The sequence below is a fragment of the Sus scrofa genome, chromosome 8 (assembly GCF_054392235.1).
Source record: "Sus scrofa isolate SSC_HxYL_T2T_F1_AM1 chromosome 8, Sscrofa_HxYL_maternal_Yorkshire_Landrace_v2.0, whole genome shotgun sequence".
NCBI lineage: Eukaryota > Metazoa > Chordata > Mammalia > Artiodactyla > Suidae > Sus > Sus scrofa.
The window spans coordinates 114,443,034-114,465,756 of record NC_139390.1 but is presented as its reverse complement, the minus strand read 5'-3'; the positions used below and the strand labels follow the sequence as shown (position 1 = coordinate 114,465,756).

The 22,723-nt window shown below is 34.0% G+C and overlaps 1 protein-coding gene across 2 annotated transcripts in view; it reads right to left on the bottom strand.

Moving 5' to 3' along the window:
• The window catches only part of NDST4 (N-deacetylase and N-sulfotransferase 4), a 243,333-nt gene that overhangs the window by 118,960 nt on the left and 101,650 nt on the right, over positions 1 to 22,723 (bottom strand). The window contains exons 3-4 of one of the 2 annotated variants that reach the window (XM_021101659.2): positions 8,723 to 8,810; positions 1,655 to 1,809 (exon numbers count right to left, since the gene is read on the bottom strand). In XM_021101659.2, coding sequence (XP_020957318.2) covers positions 1,655 to 1,809; positions 8,723 to 8,810 — 243 coding nt within the window. The remainder of the gene's footprint in view (positions 1 to 1,654; positions 1,810 to 8,722; positions 8,811 to 22,723) is intronic. The other variant, XM_084973092.1, reaches the window with a different exon arrangement.

Genomic DNA, 22,723 nt, shown 5'->3' with positions numbered 1-22,723 from the left:
GTATATTCATATTTTGAAAAATATTTGGCTTTTTTAAAAGAAAGACATAACTGCATAATTGGCTGCATTTACAAAGATCATTATTGAGTAATTAACACCTACTGAATTCTTATTGTATGCCAGCAATACTCTAAGCATGTTGTATGTAGCCTAAAAACAATCCTATTAGTAGTTGTCACAATTATTTGCATTTTTACAATTGGGGAAACTGAGACACAGAGACTAAATAATTTTTGTTTAAGATCAAGCAACCACTGATGATCAAGACTCAAATACAGGCATTCTAGTGCTTAAATTCATAATCTTAACTGCTTTTGATGATGACCCCACTTAGTAGTAAGGATGCTATGTGCAGATCGGACACAGGCCTGGGGATTTATAGATAGAAAGAGGGGTGAACCATTAACATCATAACCAGGCATAATGTTATAAAGTATAGTATTCATATGGCCATAAGTCCATACCTCCTAACTAGGCTTAAAAAATTAAATATATCAGCAATAATACAGTGCAAATAAACTGCTTATTTTAAATGAACACTTGAAGACAGAGGTTTTAACTGGGGCTCAGGTTTTTTGGGGGATTTACCTACCCCTTCTGACCACCCGTCCCACTGTATAAAGATATGAAACTGTGCATCTGAATATTTTTCTAGAGAAAAAACTTTTTTCATTGGATTGTTCAAGGGATACATGATTTACTTGATATCTAGCATAAAAGTAGGGAAACTTTTTCAATAAAGGTCCAGATAGTAAATATTTTAGGCTTTGTGGGACATATAATCTCGTTTGTAACTACCCAACTCTGCTGTTACAGTGAAAAAGCAGCTGCAGACAATGGATAAAGAGAAGAGTGTGGTACTGTTCATATAACACTTCTTTTATTGGTGTTGAATTTGAATTTTATATAATTTTTATGTCACAGAATATGTGTTTTTGATTGGTTTTCAATCATTTAAAAATGTATTAAAAATTCCCCCCAAACAAAGCAATTTTAGGTCAAAAACAGTAAAAAGCAAGCAGCAGGCCAGATTTGGCCCATTGGGACAGAGTTTGCCAACTCCTAGTCTAGAGTGGTAGTCCTCAAAGTTTAGTCCCAGCAGCATGGGCATCCTCTGAGAATTCGTTGGAAATGCAAATTCTCAGGCCTATCTGACAATCCACTGTATCAGAAACTCTAGCATTGGGCCCAGCATCTGAGTTTTAAAAAGTCATCTAGGTAAAAAGGATACACGCTAAAGTTTGAGATCCACTGGTCTAGAGTCATTGTTCTAATTGTCCAATTTATCCATTTATTTATTCACCCTCACAATAAATACTATTTGAGATGGCAATTATATACGCTAGGAATACAATGGAGAAAGTACTATTTTTCCTTTTTGTAGAATAATCCTATTATAAGGCAGGAGATGGTAGTTTTCTGATGATAACTTTTTTTTTGGAAGTACATTTTAGAGCACATCATGATCCAATACATATATACACACATGCCTGAAACAAAATAATATAAAGCAACATATATCCTTAAAACTTGTAATGCACTGTTATGTTTGGCTCCATTCTATTTCTATTAGATTAAACCCAATAAATTGGCTTTACAACCCACTAATACATCGCAACTCATAGTTTGAAATACGGCAATAAGGTATGCTCACCAGTGCAAATTCCTTGTTGAGAATCATCTGCTCAACTAAAGATGACTCATTGTGAAAGAGGTGGGGCTGCATGTGGCTCCACATGTGAGGAAACCACCAGAACTCATCCACAGACCGAAGCAAAAGGTCATCTCCTTCATCCTCCTCTTCAGTCCCTATAAAGCGTATAAAAATGGTTTCAGTGCAAGTTTTGCATTAGCTTAAAGATTTTTCAGATTTTTGTTCTTCTTGCTACTGATACATAAATCCAATTTTGTGTTATTTTACTAAAGGAAATGAGCATAACCTAAGTTACATCAGAGGGGGTTGGGATGGGATGGGGGTAAGAGTTGTGGCCACAGGTGCAGATAGGGGTTTAAATTTAGAACTTAGTGGTATTTTATCACTGATGTTGTTTAGAATTGCTAGAATATGGTGGTAGTAAAAAACAGATCGAGTTTTAGTTGATTATTTTTGTTTTAAATTTATCAACTGTTAATTTTCTCCTTTATTGCATTCATCAGGGAAACCTGATCAAAGATGATAATTTTTTTACTTTTAAAAATTTATGCATAAGTCTCAAATTGGTCTGAACAGTTTTAAATTTAACTGATGAAGTTTGTTAATTTTTTTCTGATTATAAAAATAATCTTTGCTTATTGAAGAATATGGAAAAGATAGACAAGTGATACAAAACAAAACAAAATCTAGACAAAACCAAAGCAATCTTCCAGGACTATTTTTGGTATCATTTTGTTTTTTGGTATCAGAAATATTTTGCTATCTTTCATTCAATATTTTTTGCTTTTTTTAAGAAGTTGAATTCTTAACTATACAAATACATTTGTGCCCTTACATTTTAAACTTACCATTATAAACATAAACATCTCCCATTTTGATAAAGATATTTCATAAAATGTAAACAATAAATTTATTAACATAATAGAAAACTTAATTTAAGGAAAGAAAAACAACATCAGTAACTTACTTTTAAGGGAATTCACTATGCCACAGCTATCTAAGAACACTTTCACTGCATGAAATCATATAGTTTTTGCATAATTCTACAATATTCAGTCTAATTTTCAGATATTCTGAATCAATAATATAAGAACTGATTCATATGTGGTCCTTGAGATGCTTAATTAAATAAGTAAAGTACAAATTCTGGCTTACAGGGAGAGGTAAATTTATTTGTATTATTTTTTCAAATTGGAATAAGTTTTAATGGGCAATTTCACATTATTTACTTAAATTTAACAAATAAATATTAAAGGTATTTTCTAAAGATCTTTTTAAAATATTCCACTTGTGTGTCATATAGTAAAGACTGCATGGATTACGTAGTAGTGCCATGAAGTGGTTAAAGTATATATTTGTTAAAGCATAGGCTTGGCTATGTGACCTTGTACAAGTTCTCTGTGTCTTGGTTTCCTGGTTTCAAATGAGGATGTAAATATCTATATCAAAGGTTCTTGTAAATAGTCAGTGAGATGAATTTATTAAAGCACTTGACATTGTGACTTGCAGATAGTAAGCAATTCGTAAATATTTGCTTTTATTTTTTGGTCTTTTTTGGGCCGCTCCTGCGGCATATGGAGGTTCAAGACTAGGGGTGAAATTGGAGTTGTAGCCGCCAGCCTACACCACAGACATAGCAACTCAGGATCCCAGCCACGTCTGCGACCTACACCACAACTCATGGCAATGCCAGATCCCTAACCCACCGAGCAAGGCCAGGGATGGAACCTGGGTCCTCATGGACACTAGTCAGTTTCTTTAACTGCGGAGCTACGATGGGAACTCCTGCTTCACTTCTTAAAAACAGTATCACTGCTTTATACCTGTTGTGTTCTACATGTACTCTCACACATTCTTAAAAATATTGCCTGCCTAGATTATTAAATTCTTAAAGTCAGAAACTGGATGCCTTTAACTTGCATTGAATCATGCCCCTTTCCCAGGAGAATAAATAAGGGACTATTTAATTCAGTCAGTATTAATATATAGTCAGTGAACTTTGGAGCCTTTATATGTTTGCTTAAAGGGATGTCAACTTTTATGTATATTTATATGTATGCATTATTCTTGGTATATGCTCCACAATCCATAATTCTCAAAAGGTGTAAGGGGTGTCAAGTTTAGTGTTTTGGCACCATTACTGTTACAAAGGTTGCTAATATGTAAAGGGTAAAGAAACAGAAGTTTTGAAAGTGATACAGTTCTCTAAGATGAGCCAATAACTTGAGCCAAAATTGTCATAATACATAGACTTATAATTCATTGACTTTTGTTAATATGTTAAGAATTTCAAATATTGAAATCCAAATGAAGAGAAGTTTGTCACTTCCTCAGACGAATTTTAAGTTTGAAGTGTTTATGCTGTAGACCAAGTGTTTTTTATGGTCATAATTTAGCAGACTAAGTCGTAGATTACAAAAAACTACTTTATGTCACATGCGGTGAATGAACTGATGTCCCAAGGTTCTGTTGAATATATAGAATGTTTGAGAAATGCTTCCATTCACTTTAAACTTCACAGATTGTTTGAAAGTGGCAGGAAGTACGTAATGCATACTTAACAAGGAATGAAGTCAATTACCAATTTAAAGAAAATTTTGCAGACTACTGATATAAACAGATGCATGACTGGGCATCAAATCTTGGTAATTTTTATACCAGAGACTGTGTTAATTTATAATCACTCCCATAAGGATAGGGATGATATTTGAAGCTTCTTTTTTTTTTTTCATTCCATGGATTAATTTCTCATCAGCCTTTCTCTTATTTTATATAGTCATATACTTCAAAGCCATGTAAGGGAAGCTCATGACACTAGAGGTTGCTTAATGAATAATATGATATCAAATCATGCTAAGGGACAAAAGCAGAATTTTAAATGTTTTCGAATTCAACTAAATGAAAATATTAAAATTTTGACTTGTATCCATGTATTTTATAAATCTAATTTATGATTAAATTACATGTGAGAATATAATTTATAGTTCACACATGACTACAGTAAACACAAGTTCTAGTCCATTAAGGTGTCTGTTCAAACTGTGCCTTTCACTTCTAACCTGATCTAGATTCAAATCCACATCATTATTAATTAAAAACATGGTATTTTTTTCTCATTTAAAAGTTATGTCATTTGACTTTCCTAATTCCTAGAAGTCCAAATGAAGAGAAGTTTGAATTCAGAAGCAAAATATTTAAACACTTATTTTTTTGTTTCCACTTTTAGAAGATATGTGTTTTAAGTCTGTCAAAGTAAGAATAATTTTAGCAAGATCTGGGCTATAGGTTAGTTTCCATAAGGCACATTTGTGATACTAAAATCAGGAGTTCCTGTCATGGCGCAGTGGAAACGAATCTGACTAGGAACCATGAACCATAAGGTTGCGGGTTCGATCCCTGGACTCACTCAGTGGGGTTAAGGATCTGGCGTTGCCGGGTGCTGTGGTGTAGGTTGCAGACGTGGCTCGGATCCAGTGTTGCTGTGGCTCTGGCGTAGGCCAGCGGCTACAGCTCTGATTGGACCCCTAGCCTGGGAACCTTCATATGCCGCAGGTGCGGTATTAAAAATAAATAAATAAATAAATAAATAAAATAAAATAAAATCAGAAGTATAAAATTCCAGTGTCTGAATTATCAATTTTGTACAAATGTTTGTCTTTCTTTCGCTATTATATTTGAAATAATTTCTAAATGTCAAGAAGAGGTTTCATATTTTCTTTGTACACTGAACCTGGCACAGTTCCATATAGGTGGGTATAGAATAAACTAAATTTTAAATAAAAAAATTGTTTGACAATGCAAATTGATTAAAGCTTTTAATAGTTCCAAAAATGGAAAATAGAGCCATGTGAATTATTGACTGTTTTTTGGCTAGTATTTGATACTTATAGAAACATTTAGAAGTAATAATAATAATAATCATTGACATAGCATGACTGCTATGCACTGCTCTAGGCAAGAGATACCATTATAATTCCCATTCTGGAGATGCGTAAATTGTACAGAAAAATAATCTGTTTATGTTCACATAGCTAGTGAAATGTCAGATCTTGGATTTAAACAAAAGAAGGCTGTTTCCAATATCTAGTCTTTGAACCAATATCTTATACTGAAAAACAAAAACAGACAAAAAAAACAAACAAAAGAGAAAGAATGTAACACTGTTTTTCACTTTATTTAAAAGATTTTTTTAAAGGTCTATTTTCTTATAAAATAAATTCTCATGGAAAAGACCAATGTTTATTCAATTTGCAAACATTATACATGAGGTAATTGTTTGAGTCATGTTCAATTTATTATCAATTACAATGAATGAAAGTCACCAGAAATCATGTCCTACGAACGAAATTTGTAGCCCTTCATCCCAAGGCATCTTAATCCTGTAATGTCTCCATTTTTCAACTGAGCTTTCATTGTGCAATTCTAATCAAGCTTTAAATATTTCCAGATTAAAATATTTGACTCTAAACGCCATGCTGCTTTTATTTTCTTTCTTTCTTTTTTTCTTTTTTTTTTTTTTTAACTTTTAATCAACAGTATGTCCTTCCCATTTTGATTTGGCAGTTGTGAATGATTGACTTTTAGGCAAGGCTTAGTGATATGTCCTTTTCGGGTGAGATTGCTTTTAGCATGTGAAGGACAGAGAAGCTGAACAGGAAAGAATACATGGGAAATACAAATAAGTGAAGCAGTCTAAGAATGCAGAATCTATCATTATTACACTGGGCATATGTGATTAAATGTCTTAAGAACAATGAGGTTCATCAATCAGAATCTTCATGCATTGGGAAATCAGATCATCCTGGGAGAGATGTGAGACAGTCACTATGATAGGGCCATCTTCTCATGGTTGCACATCACAATCAAGTGCATAGGTAAGGAAAGCACTTTTCTGATTTGTTAACCTCCTGATAGTTAAACCTCCATATGGGGATGTGACTAGATAGGGAAGAGGTGTGCCCTCCGGATAATGTGTATCATCATTGTTTAACTGCACTCTGGAAGAAACCGTGATATCCTGAGTGAATAAATAAGTGGTTAATATAGTACAATTGCACCCTCGAAAAATGTTGACGCATTTCAGTGATTTTACACATAAAGTCGCCAATCAAAAGAGAATTTCTCATTTGTGAATATTATTAAACTTCTAGGACTTATACATATGTACATTGCTTGGTGTCTCAAGTGCACTAAGAATGTATTAAACTTCTAGAACTTATATACATTGCTTAATCTCTCAAGTGCACTATGATCACAGCATAAGAGAATATAGTATTTCTTCCATTGTTTTTATTAGGTCAGTACCAACAAAAAGAGTCTATTTAAGAGATATAATTAAAACATCTTTTTTGCTATTGTTTGGTATCTTCCTGCACCAACCATACCTGTGACACTAACTAGTGTCACTAAACTAGTGCATTCATTTCCTAGTGGATGTGTAGTGTGTACATGTTCAGGATTATAAAAAAGAAATGGGAAGTGTAATAACCTGCTATCAACATTAACGCTGCAAGTGTCTGGCAGGTTTAATAGGTCTGAATATGAAAAGTAAATAAAAGCTGAGGCAGTTATCTATATATATTTCGACCAAAAGAATGGCTTTCCTTACCCTATACAGCTATTTAAGACAAAATAGTATTGTTTGTGTGTGAATGCCAAATAATCCCATATTTTTTTTCCCCAGCCTTTAGAGTTATCTGCTTTATAACTTCATAGTCAGTGCTTCTTAGGTCTGAACTCATTTCTTGAGGGGGCTTTTGAAGAAGATTTACAAAACCATGTCTATTTTCAAAATTGTGGCTGGAATTGCTTTGCCTGTGCAGATACGATGACCCAAATCTTTTTTCTGCAAACTGTCCTTTTAAAATATGCAATGATTTTATTTATCAGCTGATCTAAATACAAAATTTCCTTCTATTACTTTAAACAGATTTACATGTTTCAAAGCAGGAGGAAAAAAGCATTAAAGAAAAACCAGTAAGATATTGCTGCTTCAGTATTCTAATAAACCATGCTGAGCCTCTTTGTGTAAACATTAAAAGCCTTTCTGGGTAAACAAACTGCATTTATGATAATTAAAGACTACATTTGCATGGGAATTTTTAACAAGTCAATAAACTGCATGCATACATACAGAATACCATGAAATAGTTTCACTAAGGTACTGTGAAGTAACAACAATGCAAAGTCCTAAACAAAGCATTTAGCTTTCATCAGAGATGCAGAAATAGGAGCAGATGGTAGGTGCTGCCCTAATACAGGCTCTAAGACACCATTTTGTCCCATTTTCGTTATTACTATAAGACAATCACTTTTATGAAAGTAGTTTTCTCTGTACTAGTGCCTGATGTTATAATGCTCCTATTCAGAAAATGAGAGTCAAATCTGGAGGTGATGATGGGTAAAGAGGTGAGAAATATCAGAACGTAAAATAGTGTGTGAGCACCAATCACATTTTAAGGATTTGAACAAAATTCAAGATGTGACTGGATAGATAAGAAAAGAAATACAAGCCTGATTGTATGGTTTTAATGTATGTTGGGACAAAACATTGTTAATATTTTTAAGGAACATCCTGCAAGGGAAGGTAAATTAAGCTATATGACTCTTAATATCTATTAAATTTCTTTGAGGCTATAAAATGCCTCTCTCATCACCAGTTGTTTTCTAAAGGGAGATTATACAAAAATGACTGCCACTGAGACTGTCCTACAATTTAAAACACTGTCCATTATGATTATCCTTAGTCCGTCATTGCCAGCATCATCATTGTCACCATGCTTCCTACTTAGACTGTGCTGACACGAGATGCACTTACACACTACAACAATGGTTATAGTTTTCTTTTACTGAGTTAACAAAGTCAGTTCTCATCCTCTTTTGCCCTTGATTTGAACGGTGTTCCCCAAAGTAAACAAACTCATTGCTTTTGGATTGGGCCACTCATAAGGCACCCAAGCCTTTCCCATAATCAGTCTGGATATGCTATTTCTCCTACTTAATGAAACATCAAAAATCCTTCTCTCCTATTTATATGTAGCTGCCTGAGAACACAAAGCTCCTTCTTACCTGTGTGGTAAAACTTCCCTGAAAATCCAAGGTTGAAGGTAAAATTTGCAACCTGAGTGCGCAGTAAATTTTGAGTCTCTAGTAATGCCTGAAATAAATAAGAAATTAACATGATTTTAGAAAAATAAGTATGAAGATTTGGGATGCCTCTTTTTCAAATGTGTATGCATGAGTGAAACAAAATAATGTGAGCTTTGTTGCTTTTTGGGTTTTTGACAGCTACTGTTATGTGTTATTCATATTTCAGGTGTTATAATCATTGTTGCTACTATTTTATTGAACAAATTATGAAGCAGTTAAGTCCTAAGCAGTTAAGTCCTAAGCATATCATTGAGAGGCAATTCTATAACCACACAGCACTGAAATCAGTTTTCATTTCTGTGTGAAACATTTCTTGAAGTTCACGTTAGTATACTTCTTTATCTTGGGTAAAATTTTTCAGAATTTTTGGATGTAGACAGGTCCAGTATTTGTCGGGTAAGGGATAGGAAGATAACTTTCATTTGAGTTGCAGTTGAATATTTTGTTTAATTGTGCTACCTCTCCTAACAACTTTTTTTTTTTTTTTTTTTTTTTTTTTTTGGTCTTTTTGCCTTTTCTAGGGCCACTTCCTGTGGCATATGGAGGTTCCCAGGCTAGGGGTCCAATCGGAGCTGTAGCCACCAGCCTACGCCAAAGCCACAGCAACGCGGGATCCGAGCCACGTCTGCATCCTACACCACAGCTAACGGCAACGCCAGATCGTTAACCCACTGAGCAAGGCCAGGGACCGAACCTGTAACCTCATGGTTCCTAGTCAGATTCGTTAACCACTGCGCCACTACAGGAACTCCCTCCTAACAACTTTTAAGACAGAAACTTTGAGTTGAAAGCTTGGATTTTTATTTTGTAAGCTAAAGAACAGCTTACATTTTATAGGGTTTTAATTACAAATCTTGAGATATGAACGAGGAAAGAAAGGTAGGAAATTGGTAATTCCAAAAACAAATTTCCTCTAAAGATGGCAACATTTTTCCTAGTTTCTCAATTTGGAATTTTTCTTGGTTAATTTCTTGTTTGTAGACAAGATGAGAACATGCTGATAATAAACTTCGGTTCAGACTTAGTCCTCTCAATTTTCTGCCAATTCTTCCACCACTATTTTTCCTGTATCGATGTACATAACGCAGTTCAGAACTCTCATATCCTTTGGCTTTTTAGTTTGTTTATTGATTTGGAATTTTTTTTTTTCTGTTTTTTTAATGGATTTTTTAAGAGGGGGCTTATTTTGTCCTGATGGAAATGAGGAACTCAGTTCAAACTAGAGATATTACTAAGACTGATTTTTGATTACTGCTATTCATCTTTTAAAATGAATAAAGAGACAGAAGGTTAGACAGTTTCTTTTGAGCATTAGTTATGGTGTCTAAGCATTTGCTACAAAAATTTGTGAATCTAACCTTTTATTCCCCCAGAGGGCTTTCCTGCAAACTTGTAAAGAAAAAAAGAAAAAGAAATGACCAAATAATTAAAAAGTTCATAAGCTATATAGCACCCCCCCCCCCCAGTTATCCAAGATTATGATTGTACTGGCTAATCTCATTTGAATATTATCTATTAAATAGAAAATGGGAAAAATAGACCTATTAGTTTGACTTAGTTATATGAAACATTCAAAAAAGTTCTCCAAAGAGAGAACTAGATACTAAAAAGAAGGTAGAGTTAAAAATAAATTTATTGAACTAGTTGAGCTTATTAGTAAAAAAAAAAAAAAAGAAAAAGAAAAAAAAAACAACAACCAAAGAAACCCTGTGGAGTATAGCTTTAAAATTTAAAAAGAAAATATTGTACACCTTTTTTTCTTAGGGAGTTCCTTTTTCTGGCTTTCTTGTTTTATTCAATGTACATCCCCTGAGCTTCCATGTCTTGAAATAGTTTTTCTAAAAAGTTCTTCCTCCCTCTGTTCTCCTCACCACTCAAACTCCAACCCCTCAACTTTCTGCCTTTGAACTCTTGAGTTATTCTTTCTTCCACATTTATTTACTCACCATCCACTCTTAAATTTAGTAAATATTTATTGTAGATGGATACAGTGTTGGGTTTGGCAAATATAGCCTCTGTAACCTTGGACTTTTCTGAGAGGAAGAGAGATATTAAAGAGAGGGTCACACAAATGTGTAATGACAAGTCATGCTACAAAAGAAATCTAGAACATGTTGTGACAGATGCAGTAAGAGATTTAATTTAGACTGGGGAATGAGTCCACACTTAATGCTTTCTTAGGAGCTATCTAAAAAAGATCAAACAGCCTATGTTTTTTTGAAATCAGCTTGATACCATCTTAGGAAGGGCTTCATTGTCTTGTTCTTGGACTTAAAAAGCACTAGGGACTATTAACATATTCCCCGCCTTCCTCTGCTCTTACACTCTGCAGTTACCCACACATCCCAAAGGCAGTAAATGCACATCAACGCTGAGCCCGGGGAAGCCATCCAATTAATGACTCAGCTTTGTTGGCCATTTCACTTCTCACATCTTTTCCTTTATCTGTGAAATGGGATCATACTTAACACTTGTTTTGCGCTGCTGTTGTGAGGATTACACTGTATAAGGCATATATAGTGCTTAGCTAAGTAGCCTGGTAAGTAAGAACTAAATAAATGCTGTTAATGACCACTTAGTGTCATTCTCTTCCCACCATTTAGGTAGCAGGGGTGCCTCCATATTCCAGTTAAGCTACAGGCATTGTTATTTCCCCACAGGTACCCTTTCTCTCCTCTGCACTGTTCCCTACCTCCTACATTTCTCTGTTTTGTTTTTGTCTGGCCTGAAAAGACTCTAGCTGTTTCCAATCCCATTTTCTAGCCCCATCTATCTTTCAAGCTCTCCCCAAATGCCACCTTTTTGTATGAAGCCTTTCCTGATGTGTTAAAGATTTTCCTTCTCTCATCTCCCAAAATAAGTTCCTAAATTATTTTTAAGACTTGAATCATTTTCCCTTTTACAACATCACTTTGTATCTTAGTTCTCCTATTAATACCTGAAAGTTGATCAAACTTTGCTCATTTCTACACATGCCATGTTGTTATATATATTTTCGCATATATGGAAGCCATCCAAAATGTGATAAAAATGTACATTAATGCACAACAACCAATTGAATTAGTCTCATTTATTTTTATTACTAACATTTTTTTTGGAATGATAAAATGATAAAAATGGCTCATGGGCTATACCATTAAATGATACAGATAGGTTTCTGCATTTCACTAGCACATTTATAATATGGATGTCTTATAATTTTTTTTATTTTTATTTATTTATTTTAGAGCCACACCCGTGGCATGTGGAGGTTCCCAGGTTAGGGGTCTAATTGGAGTTGTTGCTGCTGACCTACACCAGAGCCACAGCAATGCAAGATTCGAGCCACGTCTGTGACCTATACCACAGCTCATGGCAACACCGGATCCTTAACCCACTGAGCAAGGCCAGGGATCAAACCTGCAACCTCATGGCTCCTAGTCTGATTCGTTTTTGCTGCACCACGACAGGAACTCCTGGATGTTTTATAATCTTATATTGTAAATCACCCAGCAAGGTAAGCTCACAGAGGCAAGGGTAGATGGATTTCCTTCTATATGAAGAATTTTATAGACTTTTCCATTGTTAAAAGAAGTACAGTTGTCTAATTACTGCCTCCCAACAAGTAATCTAGATTAATGTGGGAGTAGAAATGACAATTTCTTTAAGTAAAAACAAAAACAATTGATAAAAAGAAGCAAATTCTAAAATATTTAAGCTTTCCTACTTCATTGTAACTAAATGTTCTTTGAGGCTCAAAATTCAAGGAAGGAAAGGTTCCATGTTGTTCAATGACAGAGACACAAATTCATATGTAAAAAATATATAAATTATAAAAAATCAAAAATAAGTGTAAAAGAAAAAAGTATTAAACCATAAAAAGCAATGTAGAAAAAACCGCTGAAATACAGGAAAAATATAAAATCTCAGAGGAAATATCAGATATGAAAAATACAAGTTTAGAATTATAAATAAATAAAATATAATAAAAGCAAAAACACCTTATTTTAGGAAAACTTGTTAATGGATAAGAAATGGTATGTCTCAATTTGAGATACAAATCAAATAGTTAAATATAGGAAATAGTACACAGTTATATGTATGCTATTTTTATATGAATATTTTGTGTGAAAATTTGACTAACTTTTGAAAGTATACGGAAAATAAAATTATTTAGTGTTTGGCTAATAAACCTCAGTTATTTTCTTTTATAGTTTACAAGTCATAAATATAAATAAAGATATATGTATACATGTATATGGCATTGACGTTTGCCCTTGCATTATTCATGAAGAGTTCACTAAGTAATTTGATCAGATATTAAGAAGAATAACTATATACCTTGTTTAAACAAAGGCAGAAATTCATTGTTTTAACAAGTAATACTTACACTCACTTATTATTCTTATAATTAGTTCCTCAGTATTTAATAAAGCAAGTCAAACTTGGCCCTATACAACATATTAAAGAGAAAAATCATTTTCAAACTGGGCATAAAATTTTCTAGAGGCTATTACTAAAATTGTCAGTTCTGGGCACCCACTTGTAGAATTATTGATTTAGTCTATCTGTGATAGGGCCCAAATATGGATATTTCATTATAGACCCCAGTTGGTTCTTAAGAACAATGAAGCAGTTGTTTCCAGTTTACCCATAAGAAATGAGATGAATCACTGGGATGTTTTTCCCAGGCTCATTTTCTGCATATTCTGAATTGGAGTATAGGATGGAGCATAGGAATCTGTGTTTTTAAACAGGGAATCTTATAGCTTCCAACTAGAGATTGTAAACATCACAGAACTTCAGGAAATATTGAAGGTTCACTATTCATATTTATTTCATGGTATATTGTATATGTCTTAAGCCATTCTGATATTCAGATTGTTTATCATCAGGCTAGCCCTTTCCCTATATGTACATGATTAATAAGTCATGACTATATACATTGGTATAGGCTTACACTTTCAGAATTTCAAATCAAACACCAAAGGGTGATAGTTTTTGTTTGACTGTCTGCCTTGGAGAGTTTTTATTATATTTACTAACTCAATAAAAATGGCATGTTATTTACTCTTACAATATCTGATATGGGAATCAGAAGAGGTTACATCTATACTTATTTTCCAGATGGAAAAAAAATTGCTTCATGGAAAGTTTAAACAGCCCACCCAGATAACACAAGGAGAGGGATTGAGCATGTTTGTCTTAATATTTGGTCCAACCTTAACCTCATGTCTTGCTACAGTAAGTTTGTATGGCCACCCAAGATGAAACAGACTTGGGATTTCATGAACTTTTGTGCAGAGACTATTTGTCAAGGTACAAATGAAGATGAATAGGACTGACCCAGGGTGCAAGTAAGAAGCTTTTGAAGTTTGCCTTTGATATGATAGTTTCTGCCTCCCTTCTCGTTCATCTCTTTCTCCTCAGAAAAAAATCTCCATTTATTCAGAAATCTACTCTCTTCCTATTTTTTTTGATGACCTCTTAGTGCTATTAAAAAGGAAATAATCTGATTTAATTTATAAACTCACAAAAACTTATTATAGCAACACACTTAGTTTTCTAAAAAAAATTCATGTTGAATAGTTTAGCTATGATTGTGGAATAGGTAAGTTAAGGAAGAATGAATGTATGATTCTGATAATACTGAGGAATGTGGGGATCTTTGAGGAGAGAAAGGCTTGGGGTTTGGGACTCCTTCTGTGGAAATCACATTTAATCTGAAGAACAACTTGCCAGGTAGAAAAAACATCATAGTGTTTCAGAGAAATTATCTTTTCATCTTCTTGCCGATCATCTAAGTGTCCACAGCTGTCTATCTCCTCTCGCCTAAGTCTCCAGGAAACAAGGAAACTGGAACTCTCTGGGCTCTCTTCCTTCTTGTACCATTACTCGCTCATGTATCCATTCATACAATATTGATTGACCCTTGGCTTCTTTTTAGGCACTCTTCTAGGTACTAATGACACAGTGGAGAATGTAACATTTGATATAATTGAGCTTTTGCGATGTATTTAGGTATTGTTAGGTACTATGAGAAGCAGTCTACTTGAATTATATCTTTAAATCTCTTCATGATTGCTTTATTAACTCTTAATTTACAACTGGGGAAAGCAAGTTGCAGAGAGCCTAAATAAGCTACATAAGGTTTTGGAGACAGAAAGTGTCTGACAGACAAAACTGCTAAGTTTGTTGTTCTCGTGGAGCTTACATTCTTTTTAGATACTCATTAGGTACACAGAGCACATCAATCAAATAAGTTTTTTTTTTGTCTTTTTCAAATATATCTAGATATTTTAATTCCAGATTCAAAACATTAACCAAATATGTCATACACACACACACACGCACACACGCACATACACACACACACACACATATATATATACTCATGTGATAGCTCTAGTTTAAATTACTTTTCTTGTCTTTTTTTTAGGGCCATACCTATGCCATATGAAAATTCCCAGGTTAGGGGTCTAATTGGAACTGTATCTGCAGGCCTATGCCATAGCCATAGCAATGCTAGATCCAAGCCATGTCTGTGACCTATACCACATCTCACAGCAACACCAGATCCTTAACCCACTGATCAGGGCCAAGGATCAAACCCACATCTTCATAGACACTAGTCAGGTTCATTACCTCTGATCCACAATGGGGTCACCAAATAGTTATTTAATTGAAATTATTATTAATGATGCAGAAATAATTACAGTACATGCTATTATTGAAACTTACACAAACAGGGCACCAACATTTCACCAGGATAGGCAATGAGGATTATGATGGTCTCTCTAAAAAAGTGTCCACTTAGTTGAGAAGAAATAAGAGGCCGTCTATGCCCCAAACAGGGGCTCTGGATGTTGTGTTCCAGGCAAAGAGGCCAGTGAGAACAAAGCTTTATGTCAGGAAGGACCCTGGTGTCTTCTAAATACACCACACTCTACTTCACCTCATGTAGGATATGATTTACATTTTATTTTATTTTATTTTATTTTATTTTATTTTATTTTATTTTATTTTATTTTATTTTTGTCTTTTTTGTCCTTTTTTAGGTCTGCACCTGCAGCATATGGAGGTTCCCAGGCCAGGGGTCAACTCAGAGCTGTTGCTGCCGGCCTATGCCAGAGCCACAGCAACGCTAGATCTGAGCTGCATCTGTGACCTACACCACAGCTCACAGCAACGCTGGATCCTTAACCCACTGAGTAAGGCCAGGGATCGAACCCACAACCTCATGGTTCCTAGTCAGATTCGTTTCTGGTGCGCCAGGATGGGAACTCCAATTTACATTTTAAATTGATTCCTCTGCCTTCTTGCTAAGAAGGAATTGTAGGAAAACTAGAGTGAAAACAGGGACATCATTTAGGGAAATCTCAGTAGTTCATTAAGAGAAAATAAAGGCATGGCTTCTACTGGTGGTACTGAGACTGGAAAGAAGTAAATAGTGTAAGTACTGATGGATGGATGTGGGAAGTGAAGTGGAATGATTTTATTCGTGATTCAGATTTCTGACATGCAATGTGGCGAGGGAAGAGCTGAGAACGTTCTGAGGGGAAAATCAATACTTCCACGGCCACACTAAGCATTTCTTCCCCACAACAGGATGGTTGTGATGTTGAAACCTCTATATCACCCCTAAGAGGAAAAACAGAGTTTAAAGTCACACAGCATCATTGTTTTTGAATGTTGGTACCCATGGTTGGAGGTAACTGCACAAGGAGTGTATATATTAGTAAGGGGAGTGGTCTCATAGTACCTGAATACTTTTTGGATATAGAAAGGTTAAACATTGATACTGAAGATAGAGGCGAAGAGAAACAATGAAAATTGGTTTGACCTTGTAAAATAATATTAATTCGTGTCACGTATGTGAAGAGTTTGCATTTTCTGCTTGATTATCAAAGAACACAATGAAGGTTATATAAATCATTAAACTCGAAGTGCATTTACAGTGTTATAAATTTTATTTGACTGTATCAGCAAAGCACTCCATGTGTCGTCTTTGACTCCCTTCCCAGTGGCTGTGGATGGATTTGTCCTGTGCCCTAAACTTGGTTATGGGGGAATGTCATTGGCATTTCTGTGTCCATAGAATTCTATGCCACTGACTTCAGTCCATTCTGAAAGTATGTGAGATGAGCTTCTGTTTCTGCTTTCTGATTAGCACTCTGATTCTCATCTTGGGATCAGAAAAATTCTGTAAACATGGTAAAATACTGCCCAGGTCTTAAAAGCCCCAGTTTCTCTTCAACTCTATCTCAGGTGCAGCCCACACAGGACATCTCAAATTGTGGGTGTGGTCTGCTCTCTTTATTTCTTTTTCTGTATGTCTCATTTCCACCTAATCAATTAGAATTTTAAATCAAATAAATAAATTTGAAGTAAATACAAACTTGTATGACCCTTCAGATAGTATATACTTGAACCGCTGGCCTTTTTCATTATAAGTTAGTTCCTCTAAGTCTCGTCTTCAATTATATTATTTCATTTACTTTTTCTATAGACTTTGCTTCCAAGTCTCCAGCATGGCCTACAAGATTTTCTGAGATGCAAAAGATAAATATAATGTAACTTAATGGAGTTCATGGTTCATGTAGCATGATCATTTCCTTAGGATTTTATCAAGTAATGACAAAAACAACTGTATCATTTTTCCTAGGCCCAAATGCTTAAGTAAATGATAAAGTAAGAGGGAGATAGAACTATCTTATATTAGGCTTTTTGGGGTATGTGGAATGAAATTTATTCATTGTTAACCTGATGACTGAAAGAAGGCTTCAGGAATCATTAGGAATCCGAGAGCTGAGAGAAACATACACATGCACAACAAAATAACAATGTCAAATCTTAACTAGGTGAAGATGGGAGAAAAGTCATTTATAACTCAAAATATTTCTAGAGATTTTCAGTAAGGATCTGCACTAAACTAGGCCCAGATTCTGTGTTAGGGTGAAACTTTATAATCTGAATCGCCCTGCAAAATCCTGACTTCTTCCCTGGAAGAAGAAATATCTTGATAGAAATATCTTGTCTGCTCTGGAAGCACCAAAGCAGAAATAGAATCACCACCTTCAGAGCTGGCTTGAACCCTGGGAGTGGGAAAGCTTGGGCTTCCTTCAACAATGAGTCATCATGGACGACTCTATTGTATAAGGGCAGATAGCAGTGAAACAAGTTCCTGATTACAAATTTCTAAGTGGTGATCTATGAGTCTTAAGGTCTGTAAAATTTTACAATTGCATGAAAAAATAAAACCATGTTCAAAATGTTTGGGAAACACTCTATATTATAACCCTCTTGGGAGGTTCTCAATTCACTTTAACATACGGAAGTCTTCAGTAGGAAAGATTTTGTACTTGGTTTATCTTAGCTTTTTCCCTAAACTATTTGCCAGCAACACACACTCCTACCTGCCTAATGTTAAGATAAAGTCTTAGGCAAAAACATCAAGTGGATGGCTAACACCTGGGAGCTAGAGGTGTTTCCTGGGTCGCTATATCTTTGATCAAATACAGGTTCCTATTTAGTATCCAATGGAAGTTGCAAAGTATAATAGCTGTGATGTTATCTGGAATGTGGTTCTGCATATGTATTCAATTTTACAATCACATTAGTTCTCTGCACGTGATCTGTAGAAAGAGTACTTTTCCATTATCCCAGGATTTATTATCCCAAAAAAGCTTCAGGTCAAAATCAATTTCTTAATATTATGAAACTGTGGAAGAATACTTAGAAATAACAATTAGACTTTTGATGAATACGGTGTTACCTACCACTTGATGCATCTTATTCTTGTTGAAAAATTATTGCAAACAACTATTAAGTTGTGTTCATTACCAAAATTACTTTTCACTTCAAGATCCCCCCCCCATTTTTTTTATCATTTTAGTTTTTAGGCCTTAAAAATGTACACCTCTAAAACAGCTATGTCCTTAATCAAGGTTAGATATTGGCATTCTTCCTTAGGAATCCTACTCTGCCTTTGCTCACATTTCTCCTTCTCCATTCTCTTATCATTCAGTACAAATCTAGGGGTTTTATAACAATTCTTGATGCAACACAGATAATTGGTAACTGTTGGTTCATGTTGTAATCGATTTCCTTAATTTCATCTCTAGAAATACTTCCTGCTCATATACAGTCAGAAATCTCTTCAATGTCGATGTATTCACTTATTAGCTATATTATACCATTCTTTCATTAAATATTATGTTGTAACAATTCCAAAATGTTTCTTCAGCACAGAAGTAATACTTTCTATTCCCAGTTTTATACATCTCCCCATTCTTTCGTGGCTGCATCTTGGAAACATCGAAACTCTGTGCGATTTTTAGGGTCTTAGAGACAGGCTTCAGACAGTCCTGTCCTGGCTTCGATAGCCACACTGGTCCTGTAATTATTCTCCTAAAAATGTCCTGGGACCACAGAAGGGGAATTCTATAGATGGTAGGTATTCAACATTTTAATTTCAATGTTATTTTTACAGTCATGTCATTCAAGAATATAAAGAAAAAAAATTTTTGTCCATTTCCCTAATTTCTGTTTCACAGGAGTAAGGGATATATTATTAGAAGTGTCAAGGGATGGCTGTAGGTTTTTATCCACTTTTACTTAGTAACGTATAGCCACTTCCCAGCTTCTCTGTGATTTTACTCACAATCTTTCTCTACACAAAATACAAATGAATTTCAGGTTAAAATCCATATGATCTTTGCAATGACCAAACTTTTCCTTTTACTAAAGCTATTTCACTTAGACAACACTTGAAAATTACAAATCATGCATTATAATTTTGTTACTGCCTTTCTGTTATTAATTTAAAGACCAAAGTTTTGCCTTATTTTATTTGCTACATTAATAGAGTGAATCTTATAAAACTGAAGTTACCACTGGAGCAGAGCAAGTTGATAATGGTAAAAACAGTTGTGTACAGTAATGATTCAACTGATTGGTATGCTACAAGTGATTTGAACAAAGGTAAATCACTGACTTTACTGGGGATTGAAAAACTGCACACATGTAGTACAGGTGGTATGCTGCTATATATACCACCTATCCTACATGTATTTTATATATAACATATATGTGTGTGTGTGTGTTTTATGTTCCACAGTGAATATATTTGTCTTCTCTCTGAATAAGAAGGATATCTATTTTTAAATACATAATTGGGCTAATAGCTTAACAAACTATATCTATTAGGAAATATACTATTTATCATTAAAGGTCTACTTTATTAAGGTGGTAAATGATAACTTAATTGCCTAGACTTTTAAAAAGGATCATTATTTCTGAATATTGACATATTTGGATAAAATATGAGTGTCAAATTTAAAATTCAAAAACATTCTCTTGATGGCTTAGAAAACAAAAAAAAAGGATTAGTACTGATAATAGTATTTAAACGAAAAGGGTCATTAGAGTTTTTCATTTAATAATTGTAAAAGCATAAATTCAATATTTAGTTTACTTAAAAAGTGAAATGAGGAAAAGTTATTTGTAAATAAACACATCTACCTGTAGCAACAAATTGTCTTTAAGTGAATACCAAAACTTTATTTCCATAAGGAACTGTATTTCAGCAAGCATTTATCAAACCATTTCTATTATCCAAGTGGCCTCCTAGGTCTTGCTAATATACTGTGGCTCTTTAAAAATGATGTAAATAAGTAAATAGTCTCCAAACTAATAGTCTCTGAAAGAGTTCTGTTTTATTTTCATGTTTTTTTTTTTCTACCATATCTGAATGAATCTGGATTAGTTAAAATGTCCATGATCGATTCTATGCATTTTTTTCATACGCTACATAGTTTAATATTTTGCAAATGCACATTCAGATGCATATATTTTAAAATGTAGATCACAAAAATCATTTCCAAAGGCTAAATATCAAATTGTGAGTCAATTTATATACATGTGAAGCATTAAATCTTATTTATTGCTTAAGCCCATATGTAGTAGAATCTTCTCATTATACTGCTGGCATGGAAAAAGTGGATATATTTGTAGTTTTTTTATAATAAATATGAAATACATATCATTACCTATATAAATCATGACCAATGTATATTGCAATTTATGGTATAGATTATCTACCTTAATTATCTATCTTAAATTATATAAAATTTAAGGTAAATTTTTCCTATGCATAGTAGACAGATCATCTCCCAGCAAGTCTCTCCTTCCTTCTGACAAAACTTAAGAGTTTTGAAAATAAAAATCTCCTGTGAGATCTTGTTGTCACCTCCTCAAGCTCAATTCTATTTAAAGCCTAATTACAATTCACATTCTTAACAAAACAGTCTTGACATTGTCTGATAAACACCTAGTGGTCTACCAACTCCGCTTCCCAGTAAATGAAGAGAAACTAGAGAGATATTCATAAAGGAGAATAACAAAACAACAAAACAACAACAAAAATATATTAATGTAATAGTTTTCATACAGCTCTCATTTCCCAACAAAAGAAGACAACATTCCAAATGTTATCTATGTAAATGGTATCCGTTAGAGATCTATGAGTGACATTGTCCACTTTTCACCTTATATTTTTTATAAAGGAATTTGGCTGTAATTTAATTTTAAGAGGGGCTCTCAAATAAGTGAAATGTATTACTGTATTCACTTATTCAGGAACTATTTGACCAGCTAATATATTCTAGCTGTTCAACATATCGGGGATTCGGCTTTGAACAAAACTAAGTTCTTTCTTTAGGAGTTCATATTCCAGTGGGTGAGACAGACAATAAAGTCATGGTACAGTTTAAAATGACAGTACTAAAAATCCACTGGACAGCTTTGATTAGCAGAGATATAGTGTTCATCACACCTTAAAATTTGGTCATCATATGAAGAATTGACTGAATCAAGGAGGACATGCATGGAAGAGGGAAACATTTAGAGGGAAGAACTAGCCTAATTGAGAAATGAGTGTCTTGGAGTTAGTGGTAATGTAGGAAGAAAGTGGGGATATAGTTTGGGATATAGTTCGAAGATACTTAGGATTCTAAATATCAAACGATAACTTGAATGCAGGTGGTGAGGGAATTGGATGTGATGCATGATGATGCCTGCATTTGTTCCCATATTTTGTGTGTCACATGAACGTTGTTTGGAAATTACCAGCCACTTTTATTCTCGGGTATTGAAGTAGCTCTTCAAAATCCCCAGAGTATCATTTAGTTAGATGGCTTTGGCTACAAAAAGCAGGTGTTCCTAATCTATTAAATTTTTTGGCAAAACAACATTTTTTTTTTTCTTTCTGTGGTTTCATGAGAGCTCAAAAAATGTGGACTGAGGAAGTTTTTTCAAATATTTTGGAAAAAAAATTGGGATGCATTATCAAGTAAAAATAGTGCTGTAATGATTTATTTGAGAAGAATATTAGATACAGGTTAAATAAAGAGGAAATACATTGAAACATAGTTAACCTCATTTAAGAAATCTGAATGAATGTAGAATGAAAACCATATCATTATCACTCATTTTATGGAAATGTTGTGGTATAGATATTAGATGTTAAATAGGGTTTATGCTTTCATTCTATTCTCTGAACTGTTGAAATAAAACTATGAAAGTTATTATTTTAATAATTATGGCTCATTTAGCATTATAAAAATTTAACAAAATATTAGAATTTGTTGAAACTAAAATCTTTGTACTTTTATAACTGAAGTGTAGTTAATTCTTTTAAATAAGTTCTTAAGAATCTCTTTCCCAGAGTATATTTAATCAACTACAGGGACATTTCATTTTATTAACCAACTCTTTAGTTTGACATTGCAAATATCTCTCACCTTGGGCCATAAATGAGATAAAGCCACTTAAAGAATCTTACTCTCACATTCTGCATTATTTTCCATTAATCTCTAGAATTACCTTTAGAGATTTTGAGCCATCTTTATTCTTCCTAATTGCTGCATCTATTAAGCAAGA